Source organism: Paramisgurnus dabryanus, chromosome 8 (assembly GCF_030506205.2).
Source record: "Paramisgurnus dabryanus chromosome 8, PD_genome_1.1, whole genome shotgun sequence".
NCBI classification, from domain to species: domain Eukaryota; kingdom Metazoa; phylum Chordata; class Actinopteri; order Cypriniformes; family Cobitidae; genus Paramisgurnus; species Paramisgurnus dabryanus.
In genome coordinates, this window is record NC_133344.1 from 35100412 (window position 1) to 35121000 (window position 20589).

Genomic DNA, 20589 nt, shown 5'->3' on the forward strand with positions numbered 1-20589 from the left:
GCTTTTAAAGGGGATGAGAGGCACGTTACACCCAAAACACACCCATTACTCATTAGGAGAATAGGAACAACCCTTTTAGACCATGTGCTTGGCGCATAAACCAAAAGTGGAATTGGACACGCCCATTTAGACCGTGCGCTTTAGACAATGCACTTAGATCGTTAAAATAGGGCCCAAAGACTACCATCATATGAATGGTTTACAAAAATCAAGTTTTTTTTACCTGATGGTGTTCCATTCCTACTGGGTTAATATTGCATTAGTTACACATAACTTGTTAACTTCATCGCAATGAAGCCCTCTATACTGTACATTTAGTTGCAAATTCAGTCAGTATAGTTGAAGAGTAAGGTTGCATCTGCCAGGAAGTTTATTTAAAAATCAGAAAACACTTTAATCTGTATTGGAGATGATGTATCACAAAGCATCTAGAAAAAATGCAAAAGTGTGGACAAATAAACAAAGCATTTTAAACTAATGCAATGACATTTATTTCTAGTTTTACAAGTGTTGAGACCAAGCTCTAAAGTTTGAAAGGACTTCTAAAGAAATAAAGCGAGACAGTCACATTTGATTCTTCTTTATATAACATAATTTATATACACATGGCTTTTTACAGCAATAGCATGTTTCTTGTATGGGAATACAAGCACAACATAGTCATCAACAGCAAAGCCAGAGCTCTGGCCTCACATTTCACAAACAGCTTACTGTTGACAAACTCAAAGAATGTAGATATAATACACATTTATATATATATATATGTCAGTATTGGCATATGTTAAGAATGTCTTCAATATCATTTCTTTTATAGATTATTACTTTATCAACTACTTAAACAAATTGCACCTTTATTTAAATCATCTTTTAATTGTAAATCAGATTATTTCTGTACATAAGTTAAGAAATGTAACAGTTTGTTTTTCAAAATAGATTATCTTCACGTTTCTCTCTAGGAGAACTCATTACATCTATAGACAAAGTGCAATATTTTAATTTCTATTTTTTTCAATAAATCTTGGTCCAAACTTCACAATCTGAAGAAAACAAAAACTTCTTCTCAATTTGTTTTAATTAATTTTTTCCTTTTGCAATTTACGTGTTTTTTAAAAACTGCCGCTAAATACAAGAATAACAGTGTGTGTACAAAATGCTTGCATGTAAATATTCCTCTACTCTCTAAATATACTTCATATTCAGAACTATGAACTAACAACTGTGACATTAACATGACTCCACGGCTCAATAAAACATGTAATATCAAACATCTTAGTAAAAATAAACTGGAGATGGCAGTAATATTAATGATCAAAGTACATGGATGTGCATAGATGGGATCTGGTAAATTCATAAACCAAATGCACGTCAGATTTTCTGCATTGTGGATGTTCATGATGGTGGATATAAAAGTTGTTTTAGTAAAGAATATCTGGTGAGAGGCAGTGTGGGTCAGTCCAATGCTGTTGGTGAATTTAACATATATCTGGCATTTTTCTGAAACGCTATCCTAACCAGGTGTGAAGCAGAAAGTAATTTTAAATATACAGTTGTGTTGCTGTATATAGATTTTTGATCCAATAAGATTTTGCTGCGGGTGTAGCTAACTAAAACAAAACAAAAGCTGGTTAGGACAAAAAATTATAGAGAAGAGACTTGAGCCTGGTCATTTCACGGCATTAGTGTCCCAAAATTAAAAAACCTGTAATAGCGTTCACCGTTAAGCTTGAACAAATTGGCCAATAGTCAGCACTTCACATCTGCATCGTTTTCAACGTTTTACAGCACAACTTAGGAAGTAATTTTACGATGCCAAAGAGTTTCAAGTCTTGAATTATTTGAGCTTTCAATACCCTGCTTCAGTATTTAAAAGTCTGAAACTTTTTAATGTCTAGTGCATATACTGTATGTGCAAAACAACCAAATCTGTTCAAATCTGAGTAAGAGCCACATGGAAATAAAAAGCAAGAAAGAAAGAGGGTTATGCTGGTGGATTATTTTTGTACTTTTCTTGAAAAATCACTACAAACTTATAGTACATGTACGTCACAGTGCCTCCACTTTGAGAGAAGATAAATAAAACAGAAATATGATCAAATGTAAATGATACATTGTGACATGAATCAATCACATCGCTTCTCCTTCAGCCTAATAAATAACAAGTCAATAACTCTCTACGCCTTTTTTAAAAGGTAGAGGACTTTAGCAATACAGCAACAGATCAATGCTGTAGCGAAGGCATAGGAGAATCTCCTAATGCTGTAGTTCTACAGTATACCACAGTAGACACAGAAAAATGGTTTTGATGGCATGTAGGGCCCGGTGATAAAGACTTAATCTTTTCCACAATTTCGAGGCTGTTTCTTACCTTTGGACTTGACTAGTTAAGGGACCACAACGAAGATAGGCCAAAGATAGAAACACAATGGGTAAAGGAAATGTGGATGTGTCCTTTGAGGAGCCCAAACATTGTTGAAATGCACTATACACAGCTTAATCTCGAAAGTCTCAAACTGAAGGCAATAATATACAGCAATAAGAATATTAATACAAAAAGGAAAAAAACCTCATATTTCTACTTGCTAAATGCACAGTAGCTCAGTGGGTAGCACTGTTGCCTCACAGCAAGAAGGTCGGTTTGAGTCTTGGCTAGGTCAGTTGGCCTTTCTGTTTGGAGTTTGCATGTTCTCCCTGTGTCAGCGTGGGTGGCACTTTATTTTACAGTATGTGTACTTACCTTGTACATATATGGTAATATATTGTACATACAGACAAATGTGGGGTACTTACTTTTGAGTATCTTAATGGTAATTAAATGGTATCATTACTGTACTTACATGTAACCCTAGAAGTACTGGGTAATACCAGATACATACTTATAGTGTAGGTATACTGTAACTAACAAGAAACACTACTGTACTTACAAATTAAGTATTTAGTACTTACAGGCAAGTGTGGGTTAATGGCAGGTACTTACTGTATAATGTACTTCTTTGATAACTAATAACAAACACTACTGTACTTAAAATTGTATGTACGTGCCAAGTGTGTAGTACATACATGCGGGTGTAAATTAATGTCCAGCACATGTAGTATATGTATAATGTAACTAACGAGAAACACTACTGTATAGTGTAGTAATATTACATTGTAAGTTAATGACAGGTACTTATAGTTTACATACAGTATATGATAACTAATAACACACATTGGGCCCTATCTTGCACCCAGCGCAATTGACTTTGTCAGTGACGCATGTATCATTCGTATTTTGCATTGGCTCCCAGCGGGTTTTTCCCTTCACAGACGCACGTCGGCAAACTAGGGAATGAACTTGCGCTCCCTGGGTGGTTCAGCGCAAAAAAGGAGGCGTGTTGCGGCGCAAACCATCCCTGATGCTATTTTGCAGTTTCAAAAAACAATTGCGCCACTGACCAGAAAAATAAGTTTAAAGTCAGTGGTGCGTTGCGCGTTGTTCATTATGCTATTTTACACACACAATTTGCTTATCTAATCTACACAGATGCAACAGTTATTTTTGCAAATCATAAATTGTTACAATAAAAATATTAACACATGAGATAAGGGGAATCATAGTGGTGAGCATTGTGGTGATAGTTTTTATTTATTGTGTGGCTGCGTTAAAAAATTCTCATGCAAATAACGATTAAAATATTTTCATAAGTTTGTTGTGTGGCTGTATTACGTTTATTTTATGTAAATAATAATTAAAATGTTTTCATAACAAACCTTAATGTATATGAATTTGATTTGTAAGTGTTATTTGGGGTTGGACCTTGCTTGCGTTTCTTGGGTCCGATTTCAAAGCCCCCAAACCCTTTCAGCGGTGAGGGTGGACGCAGATCTGTGTAGAGGCAGATCCACCTCCCGTTACACAGCGTGCCCGATTTATCCTGGCAAGCTTGGGATTCCCCCATCTCCTAACATCGTTGTAGCGCTTGGCGCAACGTCCTGGGGATTCCAGCTGATGAGACAATTGTGGCTATTTCCTCTCACGCCTGTTTAACCGACGCTGATTTGGGCGGGTTTCTCCTATCCCCATACAAAACAACTTCTCTGTCTTTGACTGCTCTTACAAGAACGTCGGTCTCCTCGGCTGTGAACCGCTCCTGGCGTGCCCCTGGTAAATCCGTCATAATAATAGCAACCCGCCATGGAACTTGCGCCCTTGCGTTTAAAGGGAATGTTGGATAGCGTTCTGATTGGTTTATTTGACGTTACGCCCAAACCACACCTATGAATAATGAACCTACTTCAGACCAACCCCTTATTGATTTGCGCCGGGCGCAAGAGTTATTTCTCCCGCCGGGAAAATAGCAACAGCGCCCAAGATCCACCCACAAAGTCACTTGCGCTTTGCGCTTCGCACTTGCGTTTCAGATCGTTAAAATAGGGCCCATTGAGTTAATGATAACAACAATACATCTTATTTTATGGTCTAACTAGTTAATATAACTCACAGTGGCATATGCATACTATGCTATATCTTAATAACTGTGTAAAACGCAACATTTTGTTATAGTCCTGTTTCCATCCAGTTACTGTGAATGTTCCCAGTAGTTAATGTGTACGATATTCAATGCTTGGGTTTAAAGGGTACAATAAAGGACAAAGATACTGAGTACAAAAGGGCACATCAGCAAGATGTACACTATAAGTACCTGCCATTAACACACACTTGCCTGTAAGTACTAAATACTATACTAGTCATTAGGTATTGGTTTGAGAACACATTAATGTAAGGTTTGATCCACTTCAAATGTTGACTAGTATATATTGTATAGTATTATATTGTGTATTGTTTCTTGTTGGTTACAGTATACCTACACTAAGTATGTATCTGGTATTACCCAGTACTTATCTAGAGTTACATAATAACTACCAAGTATGTACAACTGGTAAGTACAGTAATGATACAATTTAATTACCATGTAGATACTCAAAAGTAAGTACCACACAATTGTTTGTAAGTACAACATATTTACCATATATGTACAAGGTAAGTACGCATCCTGTAAAATAAAGTGCTACCAAGTTTCCTCTCACAGGCCAAAAACACGCAGGTTAGGTTAATTGGAGATTGCGTCTCCCCCAATGTGTGTATGGATCAACATGTGTGCATTAACTGCTGTAGGGATTAACCGGTTCTCGCCATGAATATAGCCGTAGATGCTGGAATGGCGTTAAGAGTAAACAACAAACAAATAAACAAATGTTTTTGAAATAATTCATGTATTTACAAGAGATGTAGAAAGATGTACTGTATACAGTTCAGATGAGAAACACCCTTCCATATAGGTTCGCAAAAAATTAAGATGTCGGATCCAGTTTCTTTCAAATTTACAAAACAACAGTAAATCTGCTGCCCCGATTGAACTCTCTGTACACTAGCTCATAATAACACGCTCTTAAAAATGTAATACGACTGCTCTACGTCAAATACGCTGACAGGACAAAAATGAAAGTGTGATGCGCTGTGTGCGGCGTAGTTCAAATAATCAGCAAAAAATTCTGGGGTCCTCTTTCTCCAGGACCTCTTCTAAATAAATCTACAGTCATTCCTTGCACTTGCACATCTGTTCCAGTCTTCATAAAGCTTGGCATGAATGCATTATACCCCTCAGAATAAAATGGAGGTCAGCAATTTGAAGTTACAACAAAACAGTGAAAGGGTGCTGTTACAATGCGCATCACCGTTCTGAGGTGTATCGTGCTGACGGATGCCTGGTGTTGGGATTTGGTGGTTTTGACGTATCTCAGTTTGCCTTTGATGGAGGATGTGGTTGTAAAAATGATCTCTGAAAATTTGTGTGAACATTGGTATACGTGTGTGTGTTGCAGCAGCTGTAAGGGCCTCGGGTTTTCGTTGCCCTGATAGGACCACTGATTCTCTTCAGCGAGAAAAAGGCAGCAAACTAAAGCTTGTCAATTTGGCTATGGAGCACAGGCACCTGGTTTGGCACTTGGTAAGAACTTGAGTCCAAATGTCTGAGAAAAGCGTCCTTGTAAATCAGCTCAGAGTTGAGCCAATGTGCTTGGCAGTGTGAAGTCGTATCATGACCTCATCTGCTGAAGAAAGAGAAGGAATAATGGTGTCTGTGTCCTTGAAGAGGAGTTTGATGGGTGTGGAGAGCGGCTCATGGTTGCCGATCAAGAGTTTTTACCTGAAAGAAAAAAACATTTTAGATGCAATTAATTCTGCCTATTTTCTTTTTTATAAAAAAATATTTTACAATGCATTGACAATGATAATTCTACAAGTGACCCTGTACTATAAAGCGGAAAAATGTTGTAAACTTGGTTGAAGCAGTAATAGACTCTGTATCATGAGTGGCACAAACAGTCTTGTAGGCCGCCATTGTTGTTATAGTTGTCAAATATTCATGCATGCCTGTAGACCAGGGGTGGGGAACCCTGGTCCTGGAGGGCCACTGTCCTGCAGAATTTAGTTCCAACCCTAATTAAACACACCTGAAAAGGGTTGGAACTAAACTCTGCAGGAAAGTGACCCTCTAGGACCCAGGGTTCCCCACTCCTGCTGTAGACTTAACATGTTATACATCACCATTTTCACAGATTAGCATTTTCTTCCTTTACATGAAAGTGACAACTGCCATGTAAACAAAGAGCCAAAACGCATCCTTTTTTTGCCTGAAACATTGTTGTGCACATGAACTCTTAGACTGTTCTAATTTACCCCTTATGTGAGTAAAAATTGTTCCTACCCAGACACCCAGCTGTGCGTGGTGGTCTTCACACTGTGCGGCTGGAACCCCTGCTGGGAGGCCATGGGGTCAAAGTTGAAGTCCAGTGATTCTCCGTCCATGAGGGTGTCGTGTAAAATGGATTCAACATCACACTCAAACCGTGCCACAGGCATGCCGTCCAGATCACTTGGCAGCTTCTCCAGATGTTGCTGCTGGTGGTGGGGTATCAGCCCTGGACTGCGTCCGTATCCGTTGGTGTTTAGGCTGCAGTAAGGTGGCAGTCCTCCCCCACCAGCAAGATGGCTACCATACTGCATCTGCATAGCTGATTTAATGCTTCCCAAGCGCCCAGCAACACCACTGTGGCCAATGGTGGTCAAATGATGCAGTGTTCGCCCGTTCATTGCCACAGACGTGGGCGGGGCTTGTCCATGCATACTGTGTGGGTGAGAGAGGGCGTGGCTGCCCCCCACAAGATCATTCTGAGCACTGCTATATGGAGGAAGCATACGTCCACCACTTCCACTTGGCTGGGAGACAACAGTGTCCACTGAGGGCATGAGCTCTCCAGGCTCCCCTTCAGATGTCAAAAGCTCTTTCAGCAGTCCTGCTGTGCAGTTAAACTGGCCCATGGATCCTGGCCTGGGACCAAAACTAGGCTTGCTTTCTGACAGAGGCTGCATTTGCATGGAGGAAATGCTGCCTATTGCTGGCTGGCCATACAAACACTTACGATAGTCTTGTTGGTTCTGTTGGTTGACCACAGCCAGAGCAGGCGATCCATAGGGAGAGTAAACAGGGCTTGCCTGCATTAGCGAGGAGGGTGACGATTGGTTGGATCCAGATCCAGGCCCTCCGGCTGACCCTACCGATGGGTTCTTGGGTGAGAGCAAGTTAAGGTTATCCAGGAGGTTCTCCATCACATTCTCAGAACCCCTGTGACCAAGGGAGCCAGCCATCTCGGACAAGCTGGGAAGGGTAGAGGTCATTTTGGCCCCAGACCCAGGGCCCGGGTAGACCATGTGAACATCGGAGTCCCCAAGTTCATCATCAATAAAGGGTGAAAGACGCCCGCTCAGTGTGCTTGCATTGGAGCTGGTGCGGGGACGGAAATCCGCCCAGGCGTCAAAGTCGTCGTTGCTGTGAGAGTTGGGGCTGCCAGGCCACTTGCCATACTGGGAGCCAGGACTGTCTGCACCACCCTCGGGCCCACCCTGAAGAGTCAGCTATAAATACATATAAAGATGTATTACGCAGTTCTGAGATACATGTACCAGTAACTGTGTATACGCTCATAGAGCACATGATGTTTTTTTAAAGAGATCACAGGGTGTTGCACAACGTTTACCTTTTTCTTAGCCGCACGTCCTCTACTCTTGGCAAACTTGCTGTTGTTGTCCATGGAGGCAGCTCTGCGTCGGGGAGACTTGCCGCTCTTGCCACCTTCAGGGTTAAGCATCCACCATGAGCTCTTTCCCGTACCTTCATTCTGCACACGGATGAATCTACTGTGCAGGGACAGGTTGTGTCTGATTGAGTTCTACAGGAGAGAGAAAAAAAGTGTTGTGTTTGAATTTTGCCCTTTTCCAATAAATTCCTCTCTGACGGTAAATCAGCAGAGTGCAAATCCTCACAGCAGCTGCTTTCTATTAAACTCAACCTTTCTTTCACCTAGATGCATCATTTTCTGTCATCCAAATAAGAGCCGGGGAGAGTTTTCCTTGAACGCCGGCCATTATTATGAACATACTGGACCAAATATTTGCTAATTGTTCCCTGAGGTATAAGGAAATACAATAGGAGAATCCCTCCAATGATTTATTTTGGACATAATTTGTAATGAAAATTAATGTCAATTTTTCAAGTCGTAATCCTTAAATTAATAACTGGAGTGGGAATTACAAAATGTTATCAACGTGTCATCCATGACATACTCTTGGTTAATGATAAAAAACAATAGCAAACACAGCAATTTGTTAGACACCGTTAAGCACAACATAGCAACTGCACAGCAACACCCTGGCAACCAACCACAACACCCGAGCGACCCAAAATTACCCAAAAAATTGAAAATGTTATGTATCTAGGCATGGATGTATAATAAGAGCTCTGTACATGGTAATGACATATGTGCACGCAAATGGCAATGTGCACGCAAAAGACCGCTGGAAAACAGCCCAATAACAGGCCAATCTCAACATAACACCGACTGTGACGTTACAGTTAAGATGTACGCCCCAACAAAAAAATGTAATTAATTTAAATACAATGTTGCAACAATGCTAATAACAAAGTTGTGACTGTTGAGTTAGCGCTATATGCTAGTTTATGCTATATGCTAGCATTTAGGCTGAAGTTCTACTATTGATGTTACAGTTACGTTTTGCAGGACCATACTAATAAAAAAAACACAAACGTAGCACTCAGAAACGTCCATTAACAATCTCAGAATAATTGATTATTCCTCAAATTCCATATATTCGTCTAAAGGCTCAAACATAAGATCTGTTTATACACATGCAGAGCTACTAAAGTAGCTGCTCTCTGAAACAGCCAATCAGAGCAGAGCTCCACATTATTATTCATGACCTTTTCAAATAAGGTAATAATAGACCATTTAATTCTAGAGACAAATCATAGGGTTGTAAATGGACATGTAAAACCATCTCTGGATATTTTTGCACTTAATAAATCCACAAATCTTCCATGTAGATATAAGAGAACAATTTAAAATATGATTTCAATGCATTATTTGGCACATTTAAAGCCATTTCTCTGCTCTTGTCAATGAATAGTTGTGGCCACCGGTGCAGATTTAGCCTCATACATCTGTCTAAAGAGTCTACATCCCATAATGTCTGGCAAACCCAGGTAAACATTCAGCCAGACATGAGTCCATTACCTACTGCACGTTGTCATGGCGATCTCAATCATTAGGACCACTTTCCCTAGAGATAAGGAAAATGGGGGATTTTTGAAATGCTGGCCTAATGCCTCCTGTGTCTAATTTAGAGTTGTTAATGGATAGTTGCAGGATGTGATGGTAGCTTAAGATGGTCTTTGCGGTTGTTTGTGAACTAAAAAGCTACATGGGCTTTTTCAAGGCATACGTTTTCTTTTACTTTTTGTAACTCTGATCCATAAATCCCGCAGTGGCAGAAAAGTTTAGATATGGACCGTGTGCTGGTACAGACACGTGTCTGACAAAAATAGAAAAAATATGACCAGGAAGACCTCAACGTTTCAAAACAAGGGATGCAGACTTTGACCATTGGCACAAGGTCTGGTACTTTGGTCAAGAACTACCTACTTAGACAGGAAGGTTATCGAACCTAAAGTACATGTACTGTAAAACCACCAAATGACAAAACTACTGTAACATGATGTTTACGGGCTGAGACTCAATGTAGTAATTGCACCGTGATTTGGCAAATAGGGCATATTAAATTGCATGTTTTTGGTTATTTCTCTTTGATTTTTTTCTTGTACCACTTACCTTTTAGCATAATTTTAGCTAACACGCCCCCCAATTCAAAGTAAACCAAGTAATCCTCATCTAATAAATACTAAACCATGACTTATGGGCATTGTAAGAGCAAAGCAGGACATACTTTACAAGTATTACTAAAACTTAAATATATTTAATACTGTGCCATTATCCGTGCAAAATTTTGGCAAATCCAGTGACGATAGGAATTTGAACTGCCATGAAACTTATGAACGTTCATTTTTTAACATACCGATAAAAAACGTTCTCAGATTTGTAAGCCAATAAGACTGAAACTGCTGATTTCAGCCTGCAACATCAATATGTACCAGATGGTCCATAAGCAGGGAATTATCGCAAATTTGGCCAACGTGTGTTGACCGCTCAGAGAGAAGCAAACCCCAAAGTTAAATCAATCGCGAACCAACACACAAACACTCTTACAAACTACACGCAACGTGAATCTAAACCATATCAGTACCCATTTAAGTAATGTCGCTAACCATAACACTGTCCATATGTCTCAAATGTAAAAATCGCTTCCACACATAGTAGTGAACTCAGTGACACTGCTTAAAAACACAAGTTTGCATGTTGCATGAAATGGCTCTATGGTTAAATAATCATGGCTTTTGCGCAACATATGTATACCATAAAAAATTCAGCCACAACATCAGAAGATTTCCTAATTGGAGAACAGGAGCCCTGGGGAATACCAGTGGGAAAACGCTGGTGAAACAGCATATCTGGAGGTTGCCAGTCCTTTGGATGTGAACTCCAGTTGAGTGCTATGAAAGCGTTCGTGACAATGAGAAACCAGAGCTATTTATCGTTTTGGAATGCCGCACTATATGTATCCCCTAGATGTGCCCCCCTGAATACCGTAGCACCGGTCAATGAGCTATTCCGATCGTTAACAATGTCCCAGAAACTTGCACAAAAAATGCCTGAGCAAACCCAAACGATATCAAAGCACGCTCATCCTGTGTGATCTGCAGCTTCCTTCCCGATTGACACATTTTTAGCCTGTTTTGACAATGGTTGATGTATTAGTGGCAGGGGAACACAGGAACTTCGACATTCCAGCTAATCACCGTGTCCAAAGTTCAAACGTAATGACAGCTAGCCCACTAGTATCTATCTCTATCTCTTCTTGTACACAAGAAGTGGGATGCTACGGTGTCCCAATCCAAATTCCTGTCTGAGGTTTCCAACCCTCAACCATCATTTCTGTTGTGTGGAGATCCTGCAATCTTGAGTTTGCGACAATAGTGCCATTCCACAGATACCGCAGCAGTACACACAACGACACAACGTTATATAAAAGTGTTATGTTCGAGTACAAATTATTTGCATTATTCATATTATTATGACGTCGTGTATATTTTCTGTTTTGCTAATCCTGATGTTTTTTAAGTATGATGCAGTGGTGCTCTAAATTTAGGACAGTGCACAATTGTCCATCACTTAAATCATAGTAATCGTAGTTTCTGGCAAGCATCACTATTTTTATTGGTTCTCATATTGGTTCCCATTGTTTCTCAGCCTGGTGGTCTTAACAAACTTCCTTGGGGGCCTCAATATGAAGAATTTGGGCTTAAAATGATTTAAAATAAGACAATGCAAGCTTTGAAGCTAAAACAACTCTAAAATTAAGTTTAAGGGGCGGTTTCCCAGACCGGGATTAGACTAGTCCTAGACTAAAATAAATGTAAGAGTTGTCCAAACTGAAAACAACTTGCACTGACATATCTTAAAATACATCAGTGCCCTTTGTTTTGCACACCAGTAATGTTTTTAGTAATCCCTGTCCGGGAAACCACCCCTTAATTTTTAGTTATTGTTTTATAGTGTTTGGTTATTCAAGTGTTTGGTTATATCTCCAACATCTGTGCAGTTACACCAAGGCATTTTATAGGTAAGAAATTGAGAGTAAAGGAGCTTCAAATGTTGTTGTGGACCGGGGGGTGGAAATGGAGTCAAAAAGGTTGAGATTTACTAATCCAATGCTTGGGATTTTGGCCCCCAAATTTGCTTTGTTTACTTTGAAGAATGCTGAGATGGACAAGTTGTGGAATGTACAGTAAACGTGAAATAGCGTGGCATCATGCCCTCAGATGCACCTTTTATAAAAATAATTTCAAACCCCTGAGGCAGGAACAATGAAGAAAGTCGTCAGTATGAGTCAAACACAGGAAGTGACCACATGAAAGAGGACCGTCACAGGAAGCCGGCCTCACTTCCTGTCTTTCAGGAAGCAGTGGTTGTGTATTTGAGCATGTATGTGTGCGTGTGCAGAGAGGACTGGAATGTCGTGCCATACAGTCAAACTGGGGAGAGAGAGAGAGAGAGAGAGAGAGAGAGAGAGAGAGAGAGAGAGAGAGAGAGATGCCCTGCTGAACTCCTCCTCTGTGCTGGCAGACTTCTGTTTAGCACTGGAGCCAACCACAGTGATTCTCACTCCAGAAAGAACAAACACAGCCTTACAAACCACAGACACAAACCCAGAGAGTCGTGCCCGCTCCACTGCCCCCTTAAATAATAAAACCCAGACATAAACCTAAAAAAAATATGGGTTTCCCAGACCGTACAGTCTAATAATTACGAAAGCACTTTTATCCGAAGCGACATACAAAAAAAGAACATTTATGAGACAGAGCATCGCATCCATATTAAATGAGTTACATGGTATATAAGTGTTAATATACATATTTAAATATCAACGTGTGCTTATTATCTCAAACTGCAGTCTAGAAATAATTTTAACAAAAAAACTATTCAATTATTCATATGTGAAACTGCATCCATGCCGCTCATAGCCTTATAATAAGTAAGATCCCATCATTTTGATGGTCAGTGTGTATCTTTAAACTCACCATGAAAATAAAATGAACTTGTAATTTGTTTTAGAATATTGTGGTCTTTTTTTACAAAGTACTTGATCTGTGAGCTTCATTATTTAAAAAAAATTAATAATCTTTAATCAAAAACGCAAGTCTCCTCCCCTCCTCAAAACGATCTCTCTTTACTTCCGGTCATATTGTATGGCAGGTGGGGGCGGGGTCTGGGAGAAGATCGCAGCTATTAGCAATTAGCAACACGACCCAACTTCAAACGATCCAATCAGATCTTGAAGGACAAATTCAAATCCAGCCCTGCCTTATTTCATTTCAGAAGCCGGTTTCACTTATACATCACCACATGGAAAATAAAGCCGCACCCTAAACACAACATAAATGCGGCAAACGTAGATTGCATAAAACGTACAAATGAGATATAGATTAGCCGCTTAGAAGGTACAAACTGCCAACAACTGATTGTGTTGGTTATGCTTAAAATCAGCTAATATAACCACAAATGTTATGATTCAAAAGACAGATGACTGCTATCGGATGGCTTTCTCCAGGTATACACACCAGGTCTGATTGTGTTTTGCATCTACGAGCACGTTTCTGTACAGGTTAAAATGTGGGAGGTTTGATGTGACGCAGTAAATGTACATCTGCGTATGTTTGAGTTTGTCACTGTAAACTCAGGCAGGCAGCTGGAGGTCATGTGTTTGGGTGAATGCAAAGCCAAGGACATAGAGTCCCATTTCTATTTCTCCCTCTCTCCTTACTTCAGTCCTTCCCTCCAAGAAGCCTGAAAGACCACACTGTTCTACAGCTTTCACCCTTTCCCTCTCTCTCTCTCTCTCTCTCTCTCTCTCTCTCTCTCTCTCTCTCTCTCTCTCTCTCTCTCTCTCTCTCTCTCTCTCTTTCAGAGAAACAGGAACTTATGGTGTACTTGTCAAAGGGCTCACTGCAACTAACTTTAGTATATTTTAGTTGGTATTTAAAAGTAGGATAGGCAATTTTGGAAAGGCTAGCCATAGCAAGCTAGCTTCGAATAAGATCCCACCTTCCCTTCAAAGCGCTCTCCAAAACCACGCTTCTTCCAAAACACATGAACTCTGCCTTTAGCTATTTCTTAGTCCAGAGGTTTTTTCTTCATAACTGTGTCTAATGCAGGGTTCACACCAGACGCGGTAGACGCGGCAAGCGCGAGTGATTTACATGTTAAGTCAATGCAAAGAGGCGATTGTTCATCCTGTGGCACGCTCAATTCCTCAAGTCTTGCCGCGGGAAACACCGGAGTTGAAAAATCTGAACTTAGGAATTCCACGCAGTGTTACATTTACATTTATTCATTTAGCTGATGCTTTTATCTAAAGCAACTTACAATTGCTATATAAATGTCAGGGGTCGCATGGAGCAACAAGGTGTTAAGTGTCTTGCTCAGGGACACAATGGTGTGTCACAGTGGATTCGAACCCGGGTCTATCACACCAAAGGCGAGTGTCTTATCCACTCCGACATCACCACCCCTAGTCACCAACCAATCAGGACCTTGCTAAAGTAGTGACGTGATTACAGGAAGCGAGCGGAGTGGCGGAGTCTCAGCAGAGTCACAGAAGCCCCTCCCATGAATGTCTTGAATGACTAGAATTTCACGCGCGAAGGAAGCGAGTGAACTCAAATGTTCAAGCGTCCAACTAGGCACGAATACCGTGTTTTTGCCGCCTCTACCGCGGCTGGTGGGAATGCACCATAAGACTTCATTTTTTACATCCTTTTCTTGTGCTATAAGTTCAGGAGGAACGTAAGGTAGTCGCCGTTTGCCTTTCACTCTTACTTGGTTTGCATGGCATAATGGAACATGCAGGGTGCCCAAAAAACAGACCAGAAGCCAGTCAAACCTAGCCCACTGTTCCTAGCAGAAAAACTATCTTCAAATCATATTCACTTTTGGTATCGACACTGCTGATAATGAAAGATTGTCTGCGCAGTGTGCATGGAGGTATGCAAGTACATTGTTTGACAGACAAGCAGAACATCCAATCAATCTAATCGGACCGAATGCAATCATTGGATGAACATTTATTTTGATGGTTCTGTACCTTCCACAGAATTTTTTTTTTTTATTAAAATATTTAGACCACTATACTTAGTGATTGGCATCAGGATGCGAAGAGATTTTCAACCAGCATAACAAAAATGTTTCTTGACCAAATCACCTACCTGCCTCGAAGTAAGCCTATTTTAAGTTTGTTTGTTTATTTTTTCCTAACACCATTCTGGCATCTATGGCTATATTCATGGCAAGAACTAGTTAGTCCATACAAGTTGGTTGAGGGTCAATTTGGCATCTGCAACTCACCTGACCTGCATGTTTTTGGCCTGTGAGATGAAACCGGAGTACCCAGAGTAAACCCACGCAGGCACAAAAAGGCCACCTGACCTAGCCGGGGACCTTCTTATAAGTATCTAAACAATTATACAGAAGACAGTTTTCAAAAGTACTACAGGAATTGTTTATAAAATCATTAAGGAACAGGAATCAAATGCAATAAAGCCATTAACGTACAAAACAAACAAAGCTGTAACGTCTGTTCACGTAGGCCTGCAGATGCAGGAGCAAGTTTTAACCGAAGAAATTAAAGGTCACATCGTCTTCACTTTAAAACGAAAAACTCCACAGGAAGAGACGCTGGAGAAGAACTGTGACTCAGACGTTGCCACATGAGAGAGCAGCGTTAGTGGATAAAAGACATTCAGACGGTCTCCAGCCAACATATTCAGACGTCAGGGAAGACAGAAAAATAACCTGAACTGCACGCAATTACGCTGATGAGACAACCTTGCTCTTGTTGAAACTTCAAAGCGGTTTAGCGCAGCCAGATGTCGTGACACCTCTGCACGAGAGAATCGAGAGGCCACGAAGGTGCCGAAATGCACCTCGCAACGTTCAGGACTCCATTAAAGAACAAAGTGTCATGTAATGCGAGGGTCTGATTATGCACAGGTTTTGTGTCTTGGGCTCGTGTTGGGTCATGTCTGGTGAAGACAGGGTTGACAGACGTTAAGAATGTGTGAGTGTGGTTAGGAGGAGACGGAGAGAGAGCGCCCAGACCTGTCATTAACTCATCACTAGCTCAGCAGGTCTCACATTTACTAAGTATAGCCCAAGTCTCAAAAGTGAGGGCGTCAGGTGGAAACAAACCCAACCATTCAACATGTTAATCCTGGAGAGACCTTCTTTTCTTCTATCTTCTTGATTTGAATTCATACAATTGAAAGTTGGGCTAAGAAATCGAATGAGCCACTTATGAAGTCATGATAATACATCTATTATAATACAACAAATAAGTTTGATATTAATGCGTCGAGGTCCAGAGCTCATAGAAAGATCACTTAATGATTGTTGGCAAGCATAAACAGCCTAGCATGCTAATGTGCTTATTATGATTATCATTGAACACTATTCATTATTATCCTAATTGTACCATATCAATGCTTTACATTGTCATTGTGAAGGGATATAATGAATTGCACAGCATCTTTTGGCTGCTTATTGTTTTGAACAAATAACACAGTTGCAATATAATACAAGATTGTGGCATTTAAGATGTGTCATGTCTCCTGCTGACCGCTAACCCGACGTCTATACAAATACTGTCACCCGTATGGGTGATGCCAAATTTGATGTCATAAAACTTTCAAATATTCAGTTGCTTGTGGCTTTCAAACCAGACATGACATTATTTGATGACCACATACGTAGACGTATTTACTTCATGAGTGAACATTATAGCATGACCATTTCTGATGAACAGAGTAAACGACGTCCATCACTTTTTTTGTCATTTTAGACCCAAGTCAAGATAGAAACCACAATATATTAAGTAGAGTTTTATAGCTTTTAGTAAATCTGATAGCATCAACATAAACATTAGCAAACATTTGCTAAATGTAAAGCATTTTATATATGCAGTTTAATTCCAGAAAAAACAAAAATCATACATGGCTACACAAATATCAACATCAAGCAAGCTACATAACAGTATATTGGACTTTTAAATGGATGTATTTCTGTCTAAATCATCTTCAAAGCCAAAAGTGTACATTAAATGCATGTGCATTGAATGACTACAGCACCATACGCTTTTTCATGGGTGCTATATAGCACGTAAAGTGGTTCCCCTATGATTACAAGCCAGTGAATGACTTTATAGTGCTATTTAGCAACATTTTATTAAGAGTATTTGCTGTAAAGGGCCGTTCACATTATAAAGATAACTATAACGTTAACTATAACAATAACTATATTAGCGTCTACATTATAACGATAACTATAAGTAGTTAATTTCACAGCAACTTCATCAGCGCTGGATACCTGAGGTAATTTTATGTTACAGACCTATTGCACTTGAAGTTAAAGTAGATTTGATTGGCTTTCAATGGTTATCATTCATCGGGTGGGAAAAAATGGCCCATAAAGTGATCCCAATGATATCGTTCATTGTATCTTTGGCTGCATGGTTCTTACACAGAAGTTCATTCTGCATGTTTTGTTAAATAAGGTTTTATTAAACAAACTACACTTCTATACCTCAAAACTATTCATTTTTATTGTTAAATATGTGTCTACTCTGACAATAGGGTCATGGGACATTTTTCTTCTTTAAGTAAGAATGGACTGTTATTACCTTGAAACTACTTCGTATCATACATTGTCTTTCAGTATCTCTTCAGTCAAAGTTTTGTTTTATTACTGTGAAAATCTCGAGGGCATACATTTTATGATATCGCCAATTAACCTCCAATGTGAAGGTCCCATACGTTTCATTACGTCTGTCAAACCAATATGACGTACTTCAGGCAGGGGCACCGTAATAGGTTAAGATGATCCTAAGGTCCTGCAGGGAGGGGGGCAGCAGAACCCCATACTTTCCTGTAAATTTTTTGTATGTAAATGGCATCTTTGCATAATAATCTATAGGTTTATTATGAACAGGAGCTCTATAATGAATACCCCTAAACTGTGTGTGTCACCTTTAGACATCGCAGATTTCCTTCACTGTCCTGAATGTTATACGCATCAGGTGGATGGCACAACATGGCACAGACAAAATTAAGATACTTAAGTAACAAAAACATGATGGGGAAAACCGCTAGCTACCCAGTTTAAAAAAAAGTGATTTATGTTTCCTGTTTTGTTTAATGATTCGCTCTGATATTTATCCATTTTGTAACAAAATATTTCCAGGGATGTATTTATTTCATTCTTGTACATGAAAAAGATTTTAAAAAGAATATTTTTTGACATTGGGTATACACATACATACATATACATACATATATACACACACACTGTAGTTTTGTATTTTGTATCTAAATAAAGGCAAAGCAAGGAAGGTTTATTTATTTTAACATTTTATACACTACATTTAATTAAAACTAGTGTTAGAGAGGCCATAAAATAAATATGCATGGTCATTGAAACTTGCTAAAATAACAATGGTGGCGGTGGCTTAAGACTTGTGCACAATATTGTATGTTTTTTAAAATATATTGAAACATATTGCCATGGGGCCTGGAGTACAAAATAGCCAGGGGAAACCTAGTGGTGCCCCTGACTTCAGGACCGAAGGCCTGATAGAGAACTGCAAAGTCAGCAAAATATTTTCATACTACACATACTATATTTAGGTTCTGTTGTCCTGTTATCTTGTAGGACTTGTGACCCATACTGTATGTATCTTTGATAAATGATGTACTCACAATGGCAAAAAATGTATGATTTAACTTTTAACCCTTCATCCACCTCACAGTTTTCCATTAATCACATTCAACTTCTCATTTTTTCCTAAGCTCAAATTGCATTATGGGATATCTTAGAGTCTACTTCAGGTGTTGTTCTATATCATAAATAAATACATCCTATTTATTTGATATACGTCGTTTTACATTTAGTAGCAGGTGAATCGTCACAGCTGGGCTCGGGTATAAAGATAATAATTTTATTTTATATAGCGCCTTTCAACAAACTCAAGGACGCCTTACAATCAAGAATCCATAAACATAACAACACAACATGCTGGGGCAGAGAATTCCAGAGAGTGTGAGCAGTAATACTGAAGTCCCTACCACCAAATAATGTTAGTATACCTAGGGACTAGTAATTGGCCAGATTCAGAGGACCTTAGTTTATGGACAGGGGTATGAATGAGATCAGAAATATACTGTGGGGCAGATCCATGGAGAGCTTTAAATGTAATGAGGAGTATTTTGTGTTGAATACGGAAATGAATAAGTATAGCCAGTGTAGTCTGTATATGACAGAGGTAATGTGAGAAGACGTCTTTGTAATACCCTAGCTGCTGAATTATAAATATTGAAGCTTATTAAAAAAATTACAGTAGTCTTATAGGGAAGTTATGAAAGCATTGACTTGGGTCTCCGCCTCATTGATATTTCAAAATTTACATAAACAAGCAATATTTTGAAAGTGTAGGAAGGCAGATTTGGTGAGTGATGAGATATAAAAAAAGACAGGCAAGAATCAAAAACTATACATACACTCTTAAAAATGAAGGTGCTTATTAAAAGGTTCTTCACAGTGATGCTACCTTTGTTTTTGTTCCACAAAGAACCATTTGGTCAAAGGTTCTTGAAGAACCATTTCTTTTATTAAAAATTTAAAGAGCCTTTATTTCGCCTTAAGGAACCTTTTGTGAAGCAGAAGAACCTTACATTTATGCATTCAGATGTTAAAAAGAACCATGTGCTTTAAAGAACCATTTAGATAGAAAAGGTTCTTAAAATGGCATCGTGAAGCACCTTTATTTTTAAGAGTGTAGGATTTGAACAAGGTTGGAAGGTTGAACACAAGAATCAGCAATAACAATTTTATGTACATTTAGAAGCGACAATAAAAAGTAGATCTGTTTAATCATTGTTTAATTTAATTTATAATTTAAATTCTTACTCATCCATGTATTTTTTATCATTGAAGGCTGATATGATGTGTTGGGAAAGGAGCGGTGCATTTGAAACTAAGGGGCTTTTTACACCTGGTCACTTCATGTGTTTTCTCTGATCGGATAGCTATCTGATTTGTTAAAATGGGTCCATTTACATTTGGCCACATAAATGCGTTTTGTGAAAATTGATTTTCTACTCCCGCGCAAAATGCAAATACACCATTCATTGCTCCGCCTTAAAAAACTTAACACTATGTTTATGCAACAAAAGGCGGAACTTACTGTATGTTGTACTGTATGCTGGGCAGGGGACACGCGTTTCCTTGCTCGGCATGAGCTGGAGTGCACAATACAGCAGCAGGAGAGTGACAGAGGCGCGATTATTTAATGTACAGGTCCATGACGGGAAAAAGCGTTCACAAAACTGTCACTCAAAGTTGTATTTCTTTGTTTAATATCATTGGAGTTTGTCATTGGGCTTATTTATTGGTTCTAGAACGTTTTTTTTAAGCGCTGTCGTCGCTCCATAGAGCAATAAGTATGTCGTCTTTGTTTGTTTTCTTCTTTGCCGG

General features: G+C 39.3%; 1 protein-coding gene across 1 annotated transcript in view; it reads right to left on the minus strand.

The window, feature by feature from the left end:
* Positions 1-564: 564 nt before the first annotated feature.
* foxo1a (forkhead box O1 a) overlaps positions 565-20589 on the minus strand; it is a 46528-nt gene continuing 26503 nt past the window's right edge. The window contains exons 2-4 of the mRNA XM_065281654.2: positions 8074-8265; positions 6744-7951; positions 565-6182 (exon numbers count right to left, since the gene is read on the minus strand). Of these exons, the coding sequence (XP_065137726.1) occupies positions 6179-6182; positions 6744-7951; positions 8074-8265 (1404 nt within the window). The 3' untranslated portion in view covers positions 565-6178. The remainder of the gene's footprint in view (positions 6183-6743; positions 7952-8073; positions 8266-20589) is intronic.